Source organism: Lipophrys pholis, assembly GCF_963383615.2.
Source record: "Lipophrys pholis genome assembly, chromosome: 7".
Lineage (NCBI taxonomy): Eukaryota > Metazoa > Chordata > Actinopteri > Blenniiformes > Blenniidae > Lipophrys > Lipophrys pholis.
Window position 1 is genome coordinate 11,626,149 of NC_137638.1, and position 18,982 is coordinate 11,645,130.

The following is an 18,982-nucleotide window of genomic DNA, read 5'->3' on the forward strand; positions in this document are numbered from 1 at the left end:
AACACTTAACGAGCTTTCCCAAAGCTGACTCACGGTTCCTCTCTTGAACTTTCTACCACAAGTAAGTCTTCAACACGCTCGCACGAAACAGACCACAGATAAACATTCAGATCTCTTTCCCAGACAAAAGTTTTATTAAATAACAATCATTGTATGAAACCTTCCAAAATTACAATTTCCACGTAGTGGCATGAGTTGGTAACACGTCATAGTTTCCTCATAACTTTATGAAAGACACACAATACAAAAGCGGGCAAGGTTTAAGAGCTACTAAAAATAGAGCGTGCACGCTCCGAGAGTCACGTACACGCGCGCACACACACACACACACACACACACACACATACACACACACACACTCCTTGTAGCTGCAGTCCATCGTGTGTTGTTAAGACTTCCAATGACGGTCAGATTAAACCCGACGGCGGTAAGTACGCAGACCGACGTATGCAAAGTGCTGTACAGGCGGAGGAAACCTGCCCGCTTTGAAAGGCTCATTCACACGTTCAAGACGTCCCCCGTTGAAAAGAATAATTCACAGTCTTCATGTCTGTGTTGTGCTTCTTATGTCATTTTTGCTTTATCCAAAGGGGGGAAAAAAAAAAAAACCAAAACACATTCAGAAACATTTTTTTTTGTTTTTACACCCAGCCTAATGTCCAACATTCACATGTCTTCTTTTTTTTTTGTCTTTTTCAGCATTAAAACCGTAACAGTGAGAAATTTGACGTTATTCTTCCGGTAAACCCGTTGGGAAAGCGAAGAATGCTTTTCTTCTTGATTACATCTCATGTCCACATCACTAATCGGCTTTTGTTTTATCCTCCATCACGTCACATCACCTTATGAAGTCCACTTTTAACGTCCGGACGGAGCTAACCGAGGACAAAGGCAGGGGACACCGTGGCGATTTCACCAGTCCGTCACAGAAAATGGACGATCGCGTGCGTGCATGTTTTTGAATCGTCAAGAGAAAACTCATGGAAACTGACCCAACCGACGCTCACAGATGAACACACTTATCGTTTCATTTTAACCTCTCGGAACGTGAGAAAGGATTCTACAGCAGCCAGCTGTCAAATATTGGCTCATGAAACAATTTGTGTTGCAAAAACCCAGTCAAATATTCAGTTTTTCCAGATCAAAACAACTCGGTGTGTTAAATAGCGAGCTTTATCAAGGCTGCCCGGTGCCTACCGTCACGTTTCCACAGATCCAGACGTGCTCTCTCTGTTTCCAGTCCGACTGGCAGTCTGCTGAAGCTACACGGCGACAATAAACACGCGACAAACGGGAAATGGAACATTTCTAAGAAATCTCAGCCTACATCTTTAACTGCATTCGAACATTCAGTCCGTTTTCCTGCAGCAAAAAAAAAAAAAACCCGGCCACACAACAATCCGATTAATTACATGAACAGACGTCCCTGCAGTCGCCTGCTACGCTGAAAAGGTAAAGACTCATGCTGCAGATTCTGATATTTAGAAGAGTGGACGAGTTGTTGCTGTGTGTGGTCTGATGTGGTTCGTTTGTGGCACTTCTCTTAAACCTATTTGATCAAAGTTTGTCTTGTGCTTGGATAATCACCGTTTCCACAGGCACTTCATTACAACATGACATTTGTGCTTGAAATTGATTTTTAAACAACATCCGGGGGAAGAACTGAGGAAATGGCTTATTTTCTTTCTTTCAGGTTCAAACTGAAAAACCTTGAAAAAGGTTGAAATGTCTCCGGAGCAGAGGAATGTCCACAGAAGAAAAAAAGAAAAAAGAATTGACTGGATCCAGGTGAGACCCTTCTGTAGGTGCGGTGACTTGTTTGTGAAAAGGATGGCAGAAGATCTCCGCGGAGGAGGACAGTCTCAGAAACACAAACCGTCTGCTGGTGTCGGCTGGTCGGGGGTCTCCTGCTGCGAGGACGTGGCGCTCTGGGAATGTTTGCTGTGATGGGAGCGAAGCCTCGCCGGGGGCAGATCACATACACGTCGCCCCCTCCGGGACGCAGCCGAGCTGCCTCTCAATTATACAGCGCAGGTAAGTATACCTGGAAGAAAGTCAAGCGTCATTTCATTAAAAAAAAAAGCTGCAACAGTCATCAAATTTTGTTTTGAACAAGTAATTTATATACCTTCTTTTCAGTTTCTGCACTTCTCTGTCCTCCTCCTCCTTCAGCTTGGTGATGAAACTCTGGAGGACGGGCATCTCAAACTTAATGTACTGCGCCACCTGGTGGAACAAATGACGATTCTCATGACAAAAGTGAACGGATTGTCAAAGACAAAGGAGATGCGACTCATTTTCTCCGTATTTCGGGACAAACAGTTTATTTACGTCGTATGTGACTTCTTCTCCCAGATCTTCTTCCATGAGGAAAACTTTGCAGACCTGCTCACACGGACCCTGCATCACTCTGAGCACCAGAGGATAGTCGGTCCGCTTCAGTTTCACACGCTCTGAAACACCAACACGTGCACACAGCTGTTAGAGGAAACACCTCCCTGCAATAAGCTGCCCTTGACTATGTTTTGGGGTGTGGAGAGTCAGCTTTCTTGCAGCTTCTGTTGGTGTTTGCACCAGCTGCTGTATATCAGCTCTCTCATGTTTCAACACAGATACTTAGAATGAAGTGAACTTCATTGAGTCGAACGCCCACATTTATTGGCTGAATCTAAAACAACGTCACCTTCATCGTCTGAATCGCTTCGTGGAAAATGTCACCGTCGAGACACAACCCATCTTTTGACTACGCTTCACTCCTGGATGTGACGGATAACTCCATCAGTGCTGGGTTGAAGTCATACTTTAGCATGTTTCAGTCAAACAACCCGCGCCACTTTCAGAGTTTAAGGAAAGAAACAAACTTCACCAAAAATACTACTGACACATCAAACTGTAAGTGCTTGTATCCAACGTCTGAGTGCCGATACTCTCAGATTCCACAATCAGATCTGCACGCCAGACAGTGAACGTACCACCAGTTGAGTGTAATTTTAATGCTGTTCCAGCTACGAAACATCAGGAAAAACGACTAATTTAAGCACAATAGCGTAACTGTGTAGGTTTACTGCAGTTTAACAGTTGATTACTCACTAAAATTCAGTGGAATTCATCTCTGGATGGTAGTTGATTGATAGTTTGTAAAATGTTTGTTACTGATTAAAGCCAACTAATTCAACTGTGAATGTAAAAATAAAATTCATTCTTGTACTAAAGAGATAAGGGAAGAGAAGACCTTTGCATAATTTATTACGGTTGCTAGTGTCTACCAAGAAGAATGAAAGCATGATCTGGTCTTATGGTTTTTCAGAAGTTGGACCGCTTTGGGGACAAAGGTCACCTTCCCGTCAGCCTCCCTCTTCGCCTTACAAACCGTTGTGACGCCATTTAAATACAGGGCAAAGGATGTGTGGCGGGTCCTGCTTTCTGCTCTACATGAAGTTAGAAAACACTCCTGTGACTCTCATTGCATGATCTGTGTCCTGCATGGAGACGGAATGAAACCAGCAGGTGAGTGGAACGTTACCAGGATGTTCACACTGATGCCAAAAGGTCATAACTTTCTGAAGACATGTTGGCGCTGATGTGTACTCCTGGACTATCTCGACTGCTTCCCCTTGAGCGGGTGTTGTGACTTCCTCTGCGAGCCGTCTCTGCCTGCTGGAGGAGGTCACCCTGATCTCCTTTGTTTTGGCTAAACTCAGTGAAGTGGAGTTAGAACACTTCTTCCTCCTGTCCACGCCCCTCCTCTTTCTGCAGCGGGCATCAGAACCGAATGACGCAAACTCACCTCCACTGGCATGGACGACGTAGAGCGCAAAGTCGTCCGGGCTGTTTTCAATCTTAAACTTGTTGAGGAGGACTCGCAGCACTTGCGGCGTGGTCATGCAGCTGTTGATCCGAACGTTGGTGACTGAACCATAGGCAGGGGTGAACACTGCCGTCTGACAAACACACAAAAAAAAACATTCAAACTTCAATGTAAACGTCAACAATTTTGAGGTATCCCTCAGTGGTTCTGTGATGCGGTGATGTGCTCAGAAAAACACTGAGGCCAGGTTTGACCTTGTGATTGTAGAAGTGGCCGTTGATGGAGAATCGATGACGTCTGATTTTCCTCTGGTCACTGGGAGACCGCCGCTGACCCCGCCGCAGGACCCCGGCGTCGCTCTTCGTCCTGAGAAGCTGAGCTGTGCTCTCGCTCTCGTTGTCGTCTGTCCAATCAACAAATAGTACACAAACTCAAAACTGTGACATTTATCCTGTTACAGTCTTTTATTATTGTTTGAGTGATGTTTTTTTTTTTTTTAAATGAGCATTTATTGATATAGTATAGCACTTTGAAATTTTAAATGTAAAGTCAACTCCAACTAAAATGTATTATTATCTATTGTTAATATGCTTTACAATTTTGAAATTACTGTGGTGGTATTAATCATAAAATATCATAAAATATGGTGGTATTATCATTCAGAAAACTGCTCAAAAAGCTCAGTTTCTTTGATTAATTTCTTTTTTAAGACGCCATAAAACCATAAAAGAAGACAGCATTAGAAAGTAACCATCTTGCACAACTTTAAACTAAAATGGTTTACGAACAATCTTTTTTTTTGTAACATTGAAGTTTTTATTTAACTACAGGTGACGAGTGAGACAAACAGGTAAGACGATGTTGAATGTGCAGCATATTCCCACAGCTGCAGTGTCTCTCACCTTCCGTCTCTTCTTCGGCCACGCCGTTGTCCTCTGGTTGGCTCGGCGGTGGCGTCACTTCCACTGTGGGCGGGCTCTGCTGTGTCGTCTGTTGACCGTCTGTGCTGTTGGGGGATCTTTAAAATGAGAAAATAAGAGACAGTAAAAGATAAGAAGGAGTTCAGTACTTTTATTTCTTTGAACGCAGGTCACATCTGCTTTGGTTCGATTCAACTGGAGACAGCTGTTCCTCTATCTGTGCTTCAAGCATGTCCTCAGCGTTTCCCTTCATATTTCAACGGATTGCATTTCTCTAACGATTCCCCACAATAAATGTTGAGGATGGTATTTATGAAACTCAGATTATTAAAATCTGTTAGTCAGAAGACTTTTGTTGTTGCTGAATGCTGCCATGAAGTGTTTTAGAATAGAATAGAGTGTTTGTTCGACCTGATGTCTGAGGAACAAGAAGACTCGTATCTGATGTGAGGGATCACAGCTGAAAACTTCAATTCTATTTTATGGACTTGGACTGATCTGCATTAGTCTAATGGTGGCCTGTTGAGCCGTCCGGAGTGTAACTTGGCTCTGGTCCAGCCTCTGCAACCACTCGTTGAAGAGGAGGTAAGAAAGATGTGGAAGAGCTCACAAAGCAAAATCCAAAACTCAGTAATATTCACTTTTGTGTTTTATTGGAGTAGAACTGTATTTTCATGGAGTCAAATCTGCAACAACATCGAGAAACCTCACTGACAATAAATCCCTTTGAAAGTATCAAAGACCCTCAAATTTCCCATCAGATAATCTGGAGTTAATCTATAACTGCCCTCTCTGACCTCACTCAGGGGTAACTCGATCTGTGCCGACCTACCCCTGACTGTCCAGATTGCAACCGGAGTGCCAAGACGTGGAGGAAGGAGGCGGTCGGATTCGCTCGTGGTCGTCCTGCATCTGAAGCCTGATTGGTCGCCGCAGGCCCCAAAAGATATTCAACAGACCCTCGACAATCAGCTCCCCCTCTTCCTGTTGGGAGGCAGCAGCTACGGTCAATGCACGTATATAAATACACACAATCAACCATTGCTCCTTTGGACAAGCGCCTAAGATGGACCGACTGAGAGGAGACGAGACGTTTAGGCTCAACATGGAGAATCAACACACAGAGGGACAGGCGTATACTCACCTCTCTGTGTCGCAGCTGTAGGTTCTGGCCCTCATAATAGAGGTTGTACGTTTTAAGATGCGACAGGACCGTTGTCCTAAAGACAGACAAGAAGCAATGTTAAAGAGTGTGTGCCTCACTGCTGACTGCTGACACCACATGGAAGATGTGACCTGTTTTACTGGTTTATGCTTTCATTCACACAAATTCATTTCAGCACATTTTGATACATTTAAAATGTTTGTGCCAAAAGTATTTCTCTTTTATAGTCTGGATTTGTTGTGTTCTCATCAAAGTGTTATATTTCTCCTACTGAACTGAACTCTGTGACTCCTCATCTCCGTGGGACAATTCTTTTACTAGTGTGACAAAACATTGGATTTTTTGTTAGACATTGTCTATTATCAAATATTGAAGTAGTTATCAATACATTTAAGTTGCACTACAGGCTTAAACATCAATATTTTCTCATGTGCTGTACATGTATAGTATATTCCAACATAGCATTCGACAGAATCATATCCCCACATGTATTTAAACACTATTCCATGAAATAAACTAGGCACAAAAGTGAGGAAATTTGAGTTTAGTAAGTGTTTTTTCTTTGTTGCGACAATGCTTTTTGGTAGTAAATGGCAAAACATTGGAAAGCCTACATATTGAACTTTGCTGCTCATCCCACAAATGCATGCTCCTTAACAATGTGGAACCTTTTAAAAGGGAAATGAATGGAGAAACAGAAGATTTACTGCAAGAAGCATTGTTACGTCGAAGAAATAATCCACAGAAACTTTGTGCTTAGTTTAGAGAGTATAGAACCATAATGTGTGTTGTTCCAAAACAACAACACAACATCGTGTCGGTATTTGGTTTCATAGTGCAGCGGTAGCCTTTAACGGGCTCTGCTCCTTTTAGTAAACCCAGTGTGTTGCTCTAACTTCTTTATTTCATAATCTCTTCTTCACGTTGACATACTAAAATAAAAAATAAAAATCTAAATATGTGAGAAAAGCCGTGAAGCCTTACTTGCTGATGAACCTGTTCAGTCCAACCTGAACGCCGTCCTGTATTTCATCCATTCTCAGTGGGCATGAGACGAGCTGCGACACAAACAAGCAGCACAGAGAGTTAGTGTTAGCCCGTCTGATTCAGTCTCATGACTCCTCATGACAGAGGCGAACAGACTGGAGGAGGACCGCCTGAAGACGACGGTGACTGCAGGAAGAGGAGGAGGAGAAACTCCACTACATAAACAACCCCAACAGCAGATTATATCTACTTTGCTGTCAACCACTAGTGAACTTGTGAAAAGGTAAAACAGCTGCATGGCTGCACTCTTTACTTCAACACCCACAGATCTTTTTTTTTTGGGGGGGAATATTTCCTCGGCTCCTTTTATTCTGTCTTTTTTAACATGTACACGGCCAGTTGCAGCCGTTCCAGATGGCGCTCTGCCATCAGCCTGTAGACTTTTTACTTCCTGTTCTCTGAATGAGAGGGTGTGAGGAGTGAGGTTGGCAGGAGGGAAGCCCCCCACCACACCCCCCCCCCCCCCCAGCCAGGAAAGAGGCAGACAGGTGCAGGACACATGGGCCACCCGCTGCTCCACATTATTTCAGCTGCTTAAACATTTATCACTGAGCAGGCCGCTGACAGAACGCCGTCAATGCCTTCATTTGTCTCATCACACGGCGTGCTGCCGCTTCGTCCCAAACGTTGATCTCAAAACGTCTGAAGAAGCAGCTGCGGTCAGCGGGGAGAACACAGTGAAATATCACAAATCATCTCCGCAGTCACGTGGTTAAGATTTATGTTTTGCGATCAATGCCTCTGCAGTTATCTGATTAATTGACATGAAATTAAATTTATTCTCCTCAGTGTGTTTTCTTAAACTCTCTTGATCTTGTGACTTTTCGCTGAATTGCTGAATCAGTTCAAAGCTGAACACATCGCATCCACGTCACAGGAGTCGACGTTCAGTAATAAACTGCAGCCGAAACTCAACGGTCTTACTCAAAATCTCGTTTTGTTTCATCAAGTCACACAATGCGTCTTAAATAACAACAGAGCATTTTCACCTGTCAAATTTGAATTTTTATCAGTTACATGAAAATAAAAAAACTTCATATGTTTATCTTGTATTTATCTAGATTTTGTTGCATGCTCAAAAACAGACTGAGATGTTCAGAGATCAACATGACGAATATTAAATCCTGCTAAACATCAAATTATTATCATTGCAGGTGGCCGATATAAAGCAGCTCAAAGCATCTTTCAGCATCCATACATCCTCACAAAGAAGAAAAGAATCTGTTCTGCCTTTTATGTATCTATATATTTTAGGTACAGCTACAGGCAACAACTATATGAGATTTATTTCCATGTCATATTAGTATTAGAAGAGTTTTGAGCCTTGATGATGCCATACAGAGAATATTGACGTGAGGATAAAGGAACGATTAGATAGTCTGTATTAGAGTCAAATCACAGGTGTGACATGAGCCTACTTTTTAGCTTCCTTTCCTGTACACACATCAGTTTCACGTAAGCTTCAGTGATATCACTTTAAATTTGACTTGACATCAGTTCTAATGACAACCAGGAGGTACCGACAGCAAGTAAGAAATAAATACTTGCATCAAAGCTCTTTGAAACAGTAAAGGAATGTTTCACTTTTCTAAAAAAGGGTCATGTACAGTTCATATTGCACAATTTTTAGTAAGGAAATACTGCTGATTAGTTTAATCTTCCCATAAAATCCTTTTTTACACATTATGCTCTTATATCACAAAATATCACGGTGCAGACGAAACAAAATTAGCTTCAAAGAACATTAAAAAAAAAAAAAAAAAAGTGTCATGAGACTTTCTTACCGTCGTGATGGCGGTGTGATGTCGTGTCAACACAAAGACGGAGCTGCCTGTGTGAAGGAGCAGCGACAGGTTAACATGTACAGTCAGGTAATAATAATCTAGTTACTCAGGGGTCCTTTCTAACGGCCCACGAGGGTCTCTTCCGCCGTGTGTGACAGCGAGGAGGCGAGGAAGAGTGGGGGTGTTTAAAGGAAGTGCTCCCCTTCCGCTATATCACTTCCTCCTTGACTCAGTCAGGCACAGAGGAAGCTGACACCGGCCCTCACACAGCCCAAAACTTCCTCAATTCAAGTGGCACAGACAAACTATCACGCCTTTCAAAAGTGAGTCGAAAACACAAACACGGCCACACGAGCGCGCGTTGGAAAAGTGATAAGACCTGCCTCACTTCATTATCAAACCGTGGGAGCAGAACACAAACAAACAGTGTAAACAAAAGATACAAGCTGCTTTACACACGGTGCTGACGGATAACACCAGGCTGTCAATCTCTGAAAGAAATGTGTTGGGTTATTGTGGACAGATTAAATATTAAACACCAATCAGCCCAGCCCCATGCCAAGGCCTATCAATATTTCATCAAGTCTATTAGCCCTGTCAAGCAGTCGAACGCTCATCATTGACCTACCAATGGAAAACATTAGTCTTTAATACGGTGGTGAAAGGCAGCTGTGCTCGGAGACTCATTAAGAGGGATGCCAGCGGCCTGAGAAGGACGCCTGACCGCCAAGTCAAAACAAGGCTCCAGTAATCTGTCAAGTCACAAAATCAACGTGAACTTCAAGTCAAAGCAATTGTCCTTCGGTAGCCAGAATTGCCCCTTCCCCCCTTTTCTACCTCAGGCTCTGGAGATTAAGAAAAAAAATCTAATCAAACAATTAACCTTTAAATTTGCTGCCAATGACATGAAAAGCATGTCTTTCAGTTTAATGTTTATTTTCCTCAGCTCAAGATCTCGTGGGACTTTCAGTGCAATACCTGACATCATTGTATTGAATTAAGAAAAATAATGAGCATGATTTGTTTTTTTCCTTGTTGTGAGGAACACGATATATTCATGTCAGGCTGGATACCTGGAATCACTACAGGATGGTATTACTTTGACCTCCAGCACCACTGTGAGGAACCTGGGAGTTATTTTTGACCAGGACTTATCCTTCAACCCCCACATGCCTTTTTTTTCACCTGCATAACATTTCAAAGATTAGGAATATGTTGACTCAGATGGACACTACTGAATTGATCCACACATTTGTTATTTCCAGAGTAGACTATTGTAACTCCATCTTATCAGGCTGTCAAAATAAGTGCTTAGGAAATCTTCGATTGATTCAAAATGCTGCGGCGAGAGTCCTGACAGGAACCAGCAGGAGAGATCACGTCACTCCAATATTACCTTCTCTTCAGTGGCTTCATGTCAAATCTACAATAACGCTCCTAACAACCATATCTTAAAGTACTGCCGGTGCCATATCACTTCAGAAGAAAACTTGGTTCTCAGAGTGCTGCTTTCTGGAGGTTCCTAGGTTTTGTAAAAGTAGAATGGAAGGAAGAGCCTTCAGCTTTCAGGCTCTTCTCATGTGGAACCGGCTCCCAGGTCCAGTTAGGTAGGCTGACACAGCCTCTAGTAGGTAAGGCTTAAGATTTTTTTCTATATAATAAAGCTTACAATGAGAGCTGGTTCGGGCCATTCTGGACCATTTTCTCGTGAAGCTGCTTTGGGTTAAGACTGCTGGAGGGCCCACAATGAGTTTCTTTCTCACTCACCACACTTCACCATTATGTGTCACTGACGTTTGTCTTTCGCCTGTCAGTCGGTGTTCTCTCTTCCTCGCGCTCTACTGAGTGGATCTCTGTCTGATGACTTGAATGGAGAATCTCTACTTCCTGACCCGAGCCAGGGTTTGAATCGCTCCCCACAATCTATGTGTTCTTTTTGTGAATCTGTGAATCATTCATATCGTTCAACATGTAATCTTCTACCTTGATTAAAGGTTGATAAACTGTTCACTCTGCATCAATGAGCAACTGAATAATTCACACGTCACGTCTTTCATAACCAGAACAGTCTCTGTGGATATTATTTGTATGACACTGCAGCCAAAAGCCTCATAAACACAGACCTACTGACCCACCGCTGACCCCGTCCTGTTTCAGATCACACAGCTGCTCTCTGACGGGACCTCGGTCCAAATGGAGAAGTCATTGACTGCCTGAATCCCCCAGGCCTCGTTACAACATCAGCCAATGCTCAGTCTCCCTCCATCTCATATCGTTGTGCCTCTTCTGCCTTCATTTGGTTCGGACCACATCACAGTGTTTGTCAGGGGCTTTCATATTGTTTCTGATTGACAAACTCTTCTCTCTCTGCCGTTTGTTTTTTCCCCCCTACTCTGCTTTCTCCTCACATCTTCTTCACACCACCCCCCTCCCATGAAAGACTACTCGCTTGACAGCAAGCTATTAAAACCGCAACTTCCTGCTTTCACCAGCTCTCTCTCTCTCTCTCTCTCTCTCTCTCTCTCTCTCTCTCTCTCTCTCTCTCTCTCTCTGTCTCTTTCATGGATACACACACATGCGTTGTTTTCCGTCTTCTTGGCCCGCTGAGTCTGAACCTCTTTTTTCAACATCTTTGGCCGACGCCATCAAAGAACCGCCCCAAACCTCCACCTCCTCCTCCAAACCCACCAACACTCCGGCCCCTGCCTCCACATTACCACCGCTCTGCCTCGCTATTGTCACTATTGTCATAGCAACACAGAAAACATCTGAGCTCCAGCAACTAGCCTGAAACACAGAGCCAAAAATAGTGTAGGAGTGTATTTTCTCTCTGCTGCTTCTTGTGAGGCCCGGTGTGGTTGTCAAAGACGTTGCAAGTCTGACTGCAAGTATGGCTTCCAGACTGTCTGGTGCAATCTAAGCTTTAATCGTCCTTTAGCCGACTGTTTGAACTAAAACCGGACTTTTATTTGCAATAATGAAAAAAACAGAATCATTGGCCTGGAGGTTAGAGAAGCAGACTTGGGATTGGATGTTGGCAGGTTGAAATCCAACTGCGGACAGGTCATCATTGTGAGTCCCCGAGCAGGACCTTTGACCCCCGCCGCTCCCCGGGCGCCGCACCGTGGCAGTACGCTGCTCCTGTATGGTTAAGGTTAGCTATGAATAGGATGGCTTGCCTGCAGAGATGCAATTTTCCAAAGGCAATCAATAAAATATGCTTTCTTTCTTTCTCCTTTGACAAATAGGAGTTAGTTTTGCATTCAAATGCGGTGTTCAGGTTCTTCTGCAGCTTCATGATGTCAGGATGTGAGTGTCTCACTTTGTCTGCCCTGTGATGGACCGGCAGCCTGTCCAGGGTGTCAGCCTGCTTTCACCCCTCGTCAGCTGGGATTGCCCCTTGTCAACTGGGATTGCCCCCCCCCCCCCAGACCCTGATTTAGATTAAATGCTACAGAAGATGGGGTAGATTCACTGTGCAACCTGAAAATCAACTGCAGCTGAACAGTTTTCAAAGTTAGTCTGGAGATGGAGCTGGAGGTGTAAATGATTTCAGGCCTGCTAATATTCCACTACAAGTAAACCCAGCCTTTGAACCTGAGTTATTAGCCAGAAATCATGCACCTTTTTTGGCAGCGGCTCTGTCTGGTGTGCCTTATGAGTGCTGAGAGGAATTTTAACTATTGTCTGTTATGTAACCTGCTTTACTAATACACGGCTCTGTGCTCTCCCTGGTAGAGACCACATGTAGAGAAACATTTTCTGCTCCAGCTGAGGTTTCAGGGCATCTTATTAGCTGTGCTGTCTGAGTATCATCAGTCGCAGGTCCATGCAAACACCACAAACACCTTGTAGACGAGTGTTTAGTCTGCGTGTCGCATTTGCTTTTTTAAAAAAAACTACTCACCGTGCCAGTTTAGTGTTTAAACAGTCCAAACATTCAGTCTATGAACGATTCCGTTTTTAAACTACACCCGCCGCGTATCGCCACATCTTCCCACAGACATCATCACGATCTGCTTCACTCAGCGACAGCGACCCTCCGTCTGGACGCAGCCCGCTCCCGGAGACCCTCGCTCCGCTCGGCTCGGCTCGGCTCGGCTCGGCTCGGCTCACCTTCCGCGGTTCTCCTCGGTCGTAGCTCCCCCGGCTGCTCTCCTCTTCTCCCCGGCGGCTCTCAGTCGGTTCACGGCGGTCTCCTCCGGTCCGCTCGCTCCTTCCAGACGGTGGAAACAATCCGCGTGCAGCCGTGCATCAGGAGCAGGAGGAGGAGGAGGAGGAGGAGAGTCAGCGCGAGGGGTCCATCTGTTATGACGAGGCTCGCAGCACAGCAGCGTCTCGCGGGGCCCCAGCCGGGAGCCAATCAGAGAGCGAGCCTTTGTTCGCGCCGCGTGCTGAGCTGAATGAAAACACGACAACAATAGGACAGACGTGCACGCGCACGACACCACTCATTGTACTTTATTTCTCACGGATTCACTGAAAGATTAAAAAATTAATAAAATAAATGTGAATAAAGGTGAAGGAAGTTCAAAGCCACGTGACAAAGTCCATCCCCATCTTTAACTTCACAGCACGTTCATTACTTAGATCTGTGAATGAAACAAAAAGAAAGAAACAAAGAGCTTTATTGAGCCCCTGAAAACTCTATTCTGTGCATCAGCCCGTGTTATGAACCTTTCCGCCAGGCTTATCTACTGAACAGCATGAACTGATGAAGCCACTCGGATGAGGAGTGACACGTCTTCCAAGACACATAGCCAAGTCTCGATTCTGACTTTATTCAATTTTCCCTGAGGTCCCTCCTTCCTGGGCCACAGTCGGTGTACAGTGGTTAGCTCTGGCATCACAGCGAGAATGTTGTGGGTACGGACCAGGCCTTTCTGTGTGGAGATTGCTTGTTCTCCCCATGCGTTCCTGGGTTTCCTCTGGGTCGTCCGATTTCCTCACAGTCATACATTTAAGGTTAATTGGAGACTTTAGATTGCCCCTCGGTGTGAATGTGAGCGTGTGTTTGCCCTGTGATGTACCAGCGACCCGTCCAGCATGTAGCCTGCCCTGGTCCATAGTCAGCTGGGATTGGCTCCAGCACCCTACGACCCTGAACAGGATGAAGAAGATGGATATGTATGGAAGATGCCTTGTACCTATGAATGAAAACATGTAATTTAACTACACATACTAGTAGCAGTGGACTGTCACTGGGGTCAAGCAGTCTTGCCCGGGGAGGAGAACCACAGTAGTAACCTTTCAGCAGTGAGATACAAACCTGCAAACTTCTAAACACAAGCTTGCATGTCTAACCTTCATGTCAGCACTGCACACCAGTTGTGGAAATATTTATTACAAAAATATTGTACAATTATATATGCAATTAATTGCTAATGCAGAAGTCACACCATAAATTGATTTTATGTTTCTTAATATGCTCAACATATGCTACAAAAATATATTAAAGTTCAAAAAGAATTAAAAGAAAAAATATAATTTTAACAAAAAGATCAAATCTCGATTGTACGCCCAATATTGATAAATGTTTAACTATTTACAGTGAAACGACAACAAGAAACTTAGAGAACCACAAAATAAAATATAATGTATAAAATAGAAAGGAACAAACAGTCTCAGGTAATCACATGCAACCATTTTTTTTTCTGATTCCATATTAAACGGCTTCTGTTTCGCTGGGGTCATACCCTTTGGCACAAAACATTTCATAGAGTGATTTTTCTTTAATTACTAATCTTGGTTATGGTGTGAATTTGTTCATAGGTATGGTCCTGATGGCCACCAAGCCCGAGGACGTGATTGGTTGATCGGTTCCGCTGGTTCTCCTGAAGTCAACAGAGTGGACTCAATCTGCATGAGCCAAGTGAGGAAGAAGACTCCCAACATCATTCAGGACCCCACCTTGTCAGCTTCTCTGTTTTGAGCCATCAAGACAGAAGAAGAGCTTCTTCCCCCAGAGTCCAGACTGTCCTGGACCAGAACCCCCACTAACCCGGTCACTTATCCACCCCTAAACCAGTCCAACACAGCTGGACTCAAAGACGACTACGATTCTATGTGCAATGTATGATTGGTCTTCTACAAAACATTCTATTAATATTACAAATTTCTATAATTCATTTATTGTTCTATACTGCTTCTGGAGCTTTCCGTGAACAGATTTGTGTGGCACATTAAAAAATACGCACTCTGCTCCATCACTTCACACCCAAGAACTGGATAGAAGATGAATGGAAGGATGGATGACAGATTTGGGTCATTTCTGTTTGTTGGATGGGACTAGAAGTAGGCTGCCGAACAGACCTGTCTCTTGTTTAAAAATGTATTTCACCTGGCAGGATACCTCTCCTGTATTTTTGTGGAAATTTGTATTTTTCAGGTTTCAAATGAGAATTTAATCTATTGATTCAACGGACTTCTGAATTTTAGCTCACTCTGTAGAAACAAGGTTTTGCCCAGAGAGACACTCGTTTTGTTTGCTCACAATTTTGTTTCTTCCCCTTAGCAGACGAAGCTCCGATTCTTCTTTTTGTCATTTGCATGAAATGTAATGGCAGACAATGGCTTATGGGAGTGTATTTGGGTCCAGCAGTGGGCTACGATGCAGAGTCATGACTGTGCTTGTACCTCACACAAACGTTACATGGTGACATTCACAAGGTGGAAGCCATTTCTCCACAATATTTTGACTTTATTTGCCAATTTTGTTTTTACTACTGATTGACTCTGCCTCTTTAAAATACCCATTATATTCAGTCATTGATTTGGTGCAGCAAATGTTTTGCTTATCATTCCTTTTTCTATTAAAAAAGCTTTCTGTCAGCATTTTGCTATTCCATTTTTTTGGATATAAATCACTGAACTTTCACCAGATTGAACAATTAGTCACTTAAAGGCGACTTGATTAAAGAGCTAATTTGGTTATTATTTAATCGATTCGCCTCTCCAGGGTGTGACCTTTATTTTAAAATTCTATTTTATTTTATAATTGACAATGGAACATTTTGGCATTGGTTTGACAATCGGATTAAAACTGCCCATGTTATGATGAAAATACTTTGACCTTTCCTTGACCTAGGCCTTGACCTTTGAACCAATCATTTTCAAAATTTAATTGAACCATCCTTAAATAAAGAAAAATCATGCCTGAAAATTTCCTGCAAATTGGGTCAATAGTTTTTTGTGAAAATTTGGTAACATACATACAAACCATTAAATATAGAATCATAACTAACGTTAGCGAAGGTTAAAAAAAAAAAAAAAAAAAATGCCATTTACAACTTTTTGTGTGAATTAGAATGGTATGTACAATTTTTACTATTTATTTATTTTCTAAATACATAAATGTCATTCCACTGTGATAATCCCATGTTCAGAAACAGTGCAGCATCTTCACACACTGGCGGTCTTAGTCTTAAAACGTGTAGTGATTTAACTCCCGAGTTCGCTGTGGTAGATGGTTGCCCAATAACAATCCTCTGTTCTGTGCATAAAATCGAATCTATGTCATACACTGACCACTTGTCTAATGCATGTACTAAATATATGTCTAAATATATACTTGTCTTCAACACAATCACTTGCTTGAGCTCCTGCAACCCTCATTTTAAAAAAGTAGTCAAGAAAATAAGTGTATGGATAGTTTGCATTTCATTTATGTCAATAAAAACACTAAGTAAATCAAGTATGAACAGATATACATCTAAAAACCTTAATTTAGTGGACTTTCTAGTAATCAACCAGATTACCAATGTATTTTATATTTTTTGAGTTGCCGTCAGAAACAAAGAAATCACCGTCCAGTCTGGTGAAACGAAAGAAGACAAAAGACTTGATTCATTCTGTAACATCTTATTAAATAGTTTTAGGAACAAAGAATAAAACAATTTGTTGCTACAATTAGTTTACACAATTTATCTTCCAGAATGTTTAGCAAACTTTCCTTCATTAAATATACATTTTTTTTTTTTAAAGTTTGTTTTTACACTTATTTAAAGTCTCTCGGATTGTTCTTTGATTTATACTGTTGATGTGTTAACTTGGACAGAAAGCAACGTTAGAGTAAAAAAATACAATATGAAAAGGTTCTAACAAACAAACAAACAAACAAACATAAATGACTCCACCAAAGCACAGATTTAAAATAGGATCAAAATGTATTTACTTTTTAAATAACGAGTACAACAAAAGGGTGCGCTTTCCAGCATGATTTAAGATTAAAAGGTATGATTAGATTTTTCTTTTTTACAAATATCTGCTTGCAAAAACATAAAAACAATGTATATATATATATATATGTATATATATATATATATATAAAAAAAAAAACATCCAAAAAAGATAAAACAATACACAGAAGTATATTCTTCAGGTGACACCCCCTTCAAAATAACTGAAAGGGATTTGATGTCTTTGTGTTTCACACCTTATGGCCACCTTTCTGAGAGCCATATGCTGGTTAGACTGATCCGAGGGATTCAAGGCAGAAAGAGCATGATTTGATTGTAACAGAACCAATTTTGCAATGACTTTTGGAGAAACCTGTATCTCTGTGTAAAGAAGTGTGTTAACAGCTGGGAGGTAAGAATTAAAATGAAGACGGGAGCAGCCTGTAGGCACCGAGACATCAAATGTTCTTCTTGAAGGTAAATGATCAGGCAGGTTGGCCGAGCTGCATAAACACCTGCAGACTCTTAACAAGGTGGCCAGTCGGCGTCTCCTCCTGCATCCACAAACATCAACCGTAAAAAATTCCCCGGGGGAGAAAACCAGGAACGCGTTCATGAGAGGACACCAGCATTTAGTCAGTGCAGGACTGAGGGTTCCAGCAGAGGGCGAGTGTGTGGAGAGAGACTGGATGGGATGGGAAAACAAACACCAGCATATGACGGGAAAACAAAGTGACGAGTTGTGCATATGAATGTCAGGTCTGCCTGCTATTTACCAACAACTTCACTTGAAGAAGGTGACTAACAGCCCTCTGTTCATCCAGGAGAGAAGACGTGAGGGTCTCCTGCTCCTGGAGCAAGTGGACAGCAAGGTTAAAAAACAAAAAGGAAAAAAAGAATCAGCTGGTGAACCATCGGCTCTCGGTGACTTCTCTAAACAAATGCCGCTTTTTATTTACAGCCGACAGTCCTGAGCATGGCCAACTTCCAGGTGGGGATGGTGAAGTTCTGGAATTCCAGTTTCTGCACTCATTCCTCATAGTTGTTTTTTTTTTTTCCTGGCTTCAGCAATGTTTATAATTTACTGTGCTGGAAATTGTAATATTTAGTAAAAACCAATGTTGAAATCCAACATCTTCACCTGCTGGCTAAATCCTGTGACCTTCAGGCACATAACAGCTGCATTGCAAACATTAGATATCACTTCCCTCCATATTGCATATCGATAGATCCAAGTGAAAATGTTGCAGCACATTATTTCCATTGAGGCCACAGAGTTAAAGCTCTGGGCAAACGGATGGTTGAGCAGTTGGGTTGCACGTTGCATGTGGGCTGAAACTGGTACATCAGTTGGTCCAATCTGGCTCGCAGAATGACCTTGCATGATGTTAATAAAAACAAAACAAAACAGGGAGCTGTACTCGAAATAACAACAGTAAAACGACCAACTTGAGCGGCAGGTGGCAGAGATGCATGCAGCTATGCAGCAGTGAACACGAGATACTTTATTGCTCACAACACAATCAGCGGGAAAGACCCGCTACGAAGATGTGCTGAAGGCCGCAGAAACTTTGCAGCCTAAGAAGTGACAGAGTTTAGTCAACACTCGAGATGTTGGAAACACACTGACAAGTTGAGAGCCACAAGATCTTTTGAAGAATTTAAAATGTTTGTGCCAGTTTTCGTCTTATTTCTATGTTATCATGCAGACATTGTGCTGCATGATAACATAGATCAATTTGGACTGTACGAGTTTCACACCCTCTAAATACTCAATTTCAATTTATTTGAATAGGACAGTGTATATTGATGAACAGACACCCAACGCTGTAAATATGCCAGATTCAGCCGAGAGCTCATTTCCATCTGCGAAAAACAATGGAAGATAAATTGCTCTTGCAGAAGAGTCTCCAGATTAACTGTGGTTTATCTGCACAATACTCCCTCTGCTGGCTTTACTCACGCTAATAAAAATGCTGCCATGGCCGACGAGCTCAGCTATCAAACTGCGGTATTTATCAAACATCCAAAACGTTTGTGATGTGCAGAATGTTAAAATCCTCTGTCAAGGCAGCAACAAC

General features: G+C 42.6%; 1 protein-coding gene across 3 annotated transcripts; it reads right to left on the minus strand.

Moving 5' to 3' along the window:
* Positions 1–112: 112 nt before the first annotated feature.
* On the minus strand, positions 113–13,089 carry rassf2b (Ras association domain family member 2b). Of its 3 annotated transcripts, none has more exons than XM_080467826.1 (11): positions 12,841–13,089; positions 8,725–8,771; positions 6,878–6,951; positions 5,873–5,948; positions 5,561–5,712; positions 4,711–4,826; positions 4,063–4,211; positions 3,788–3,941; positions 2,332–2,453; positions 2,129–2,226; positions 113–2,044 (listed from the first exon to the last, which is right to left on the minus strand). In XM_080467826.1, exons 3-11 carry the CDS (start codon positions 6,928–6,930, stop codon positions 1,975–1,977), a joined length of 990 nt encoding a protein of 329 aa, XP_080323952.1. In that variant the 5' UTR covers positions 6,931–6,951; positions 8,725–8,771; positions 12,841–13,089; the 3' UTR covers positions 113–1,974. The 3 variants fall into 3 exon arrangements, with proteins under 3 accessions (XP_080323952.1, XP_080323953.1, XP_080323951.1); XM_080467827.1 differs by having other exon boundaries at positions 12,632–13,064; XM_080467825.1 differs by lacking the exon at positions 12,841–13,089 and having other exon boundaries at positions 8,725–8,936.
* Positions 13,090–18,982: the final 5,893 nt, after the last annotated feature.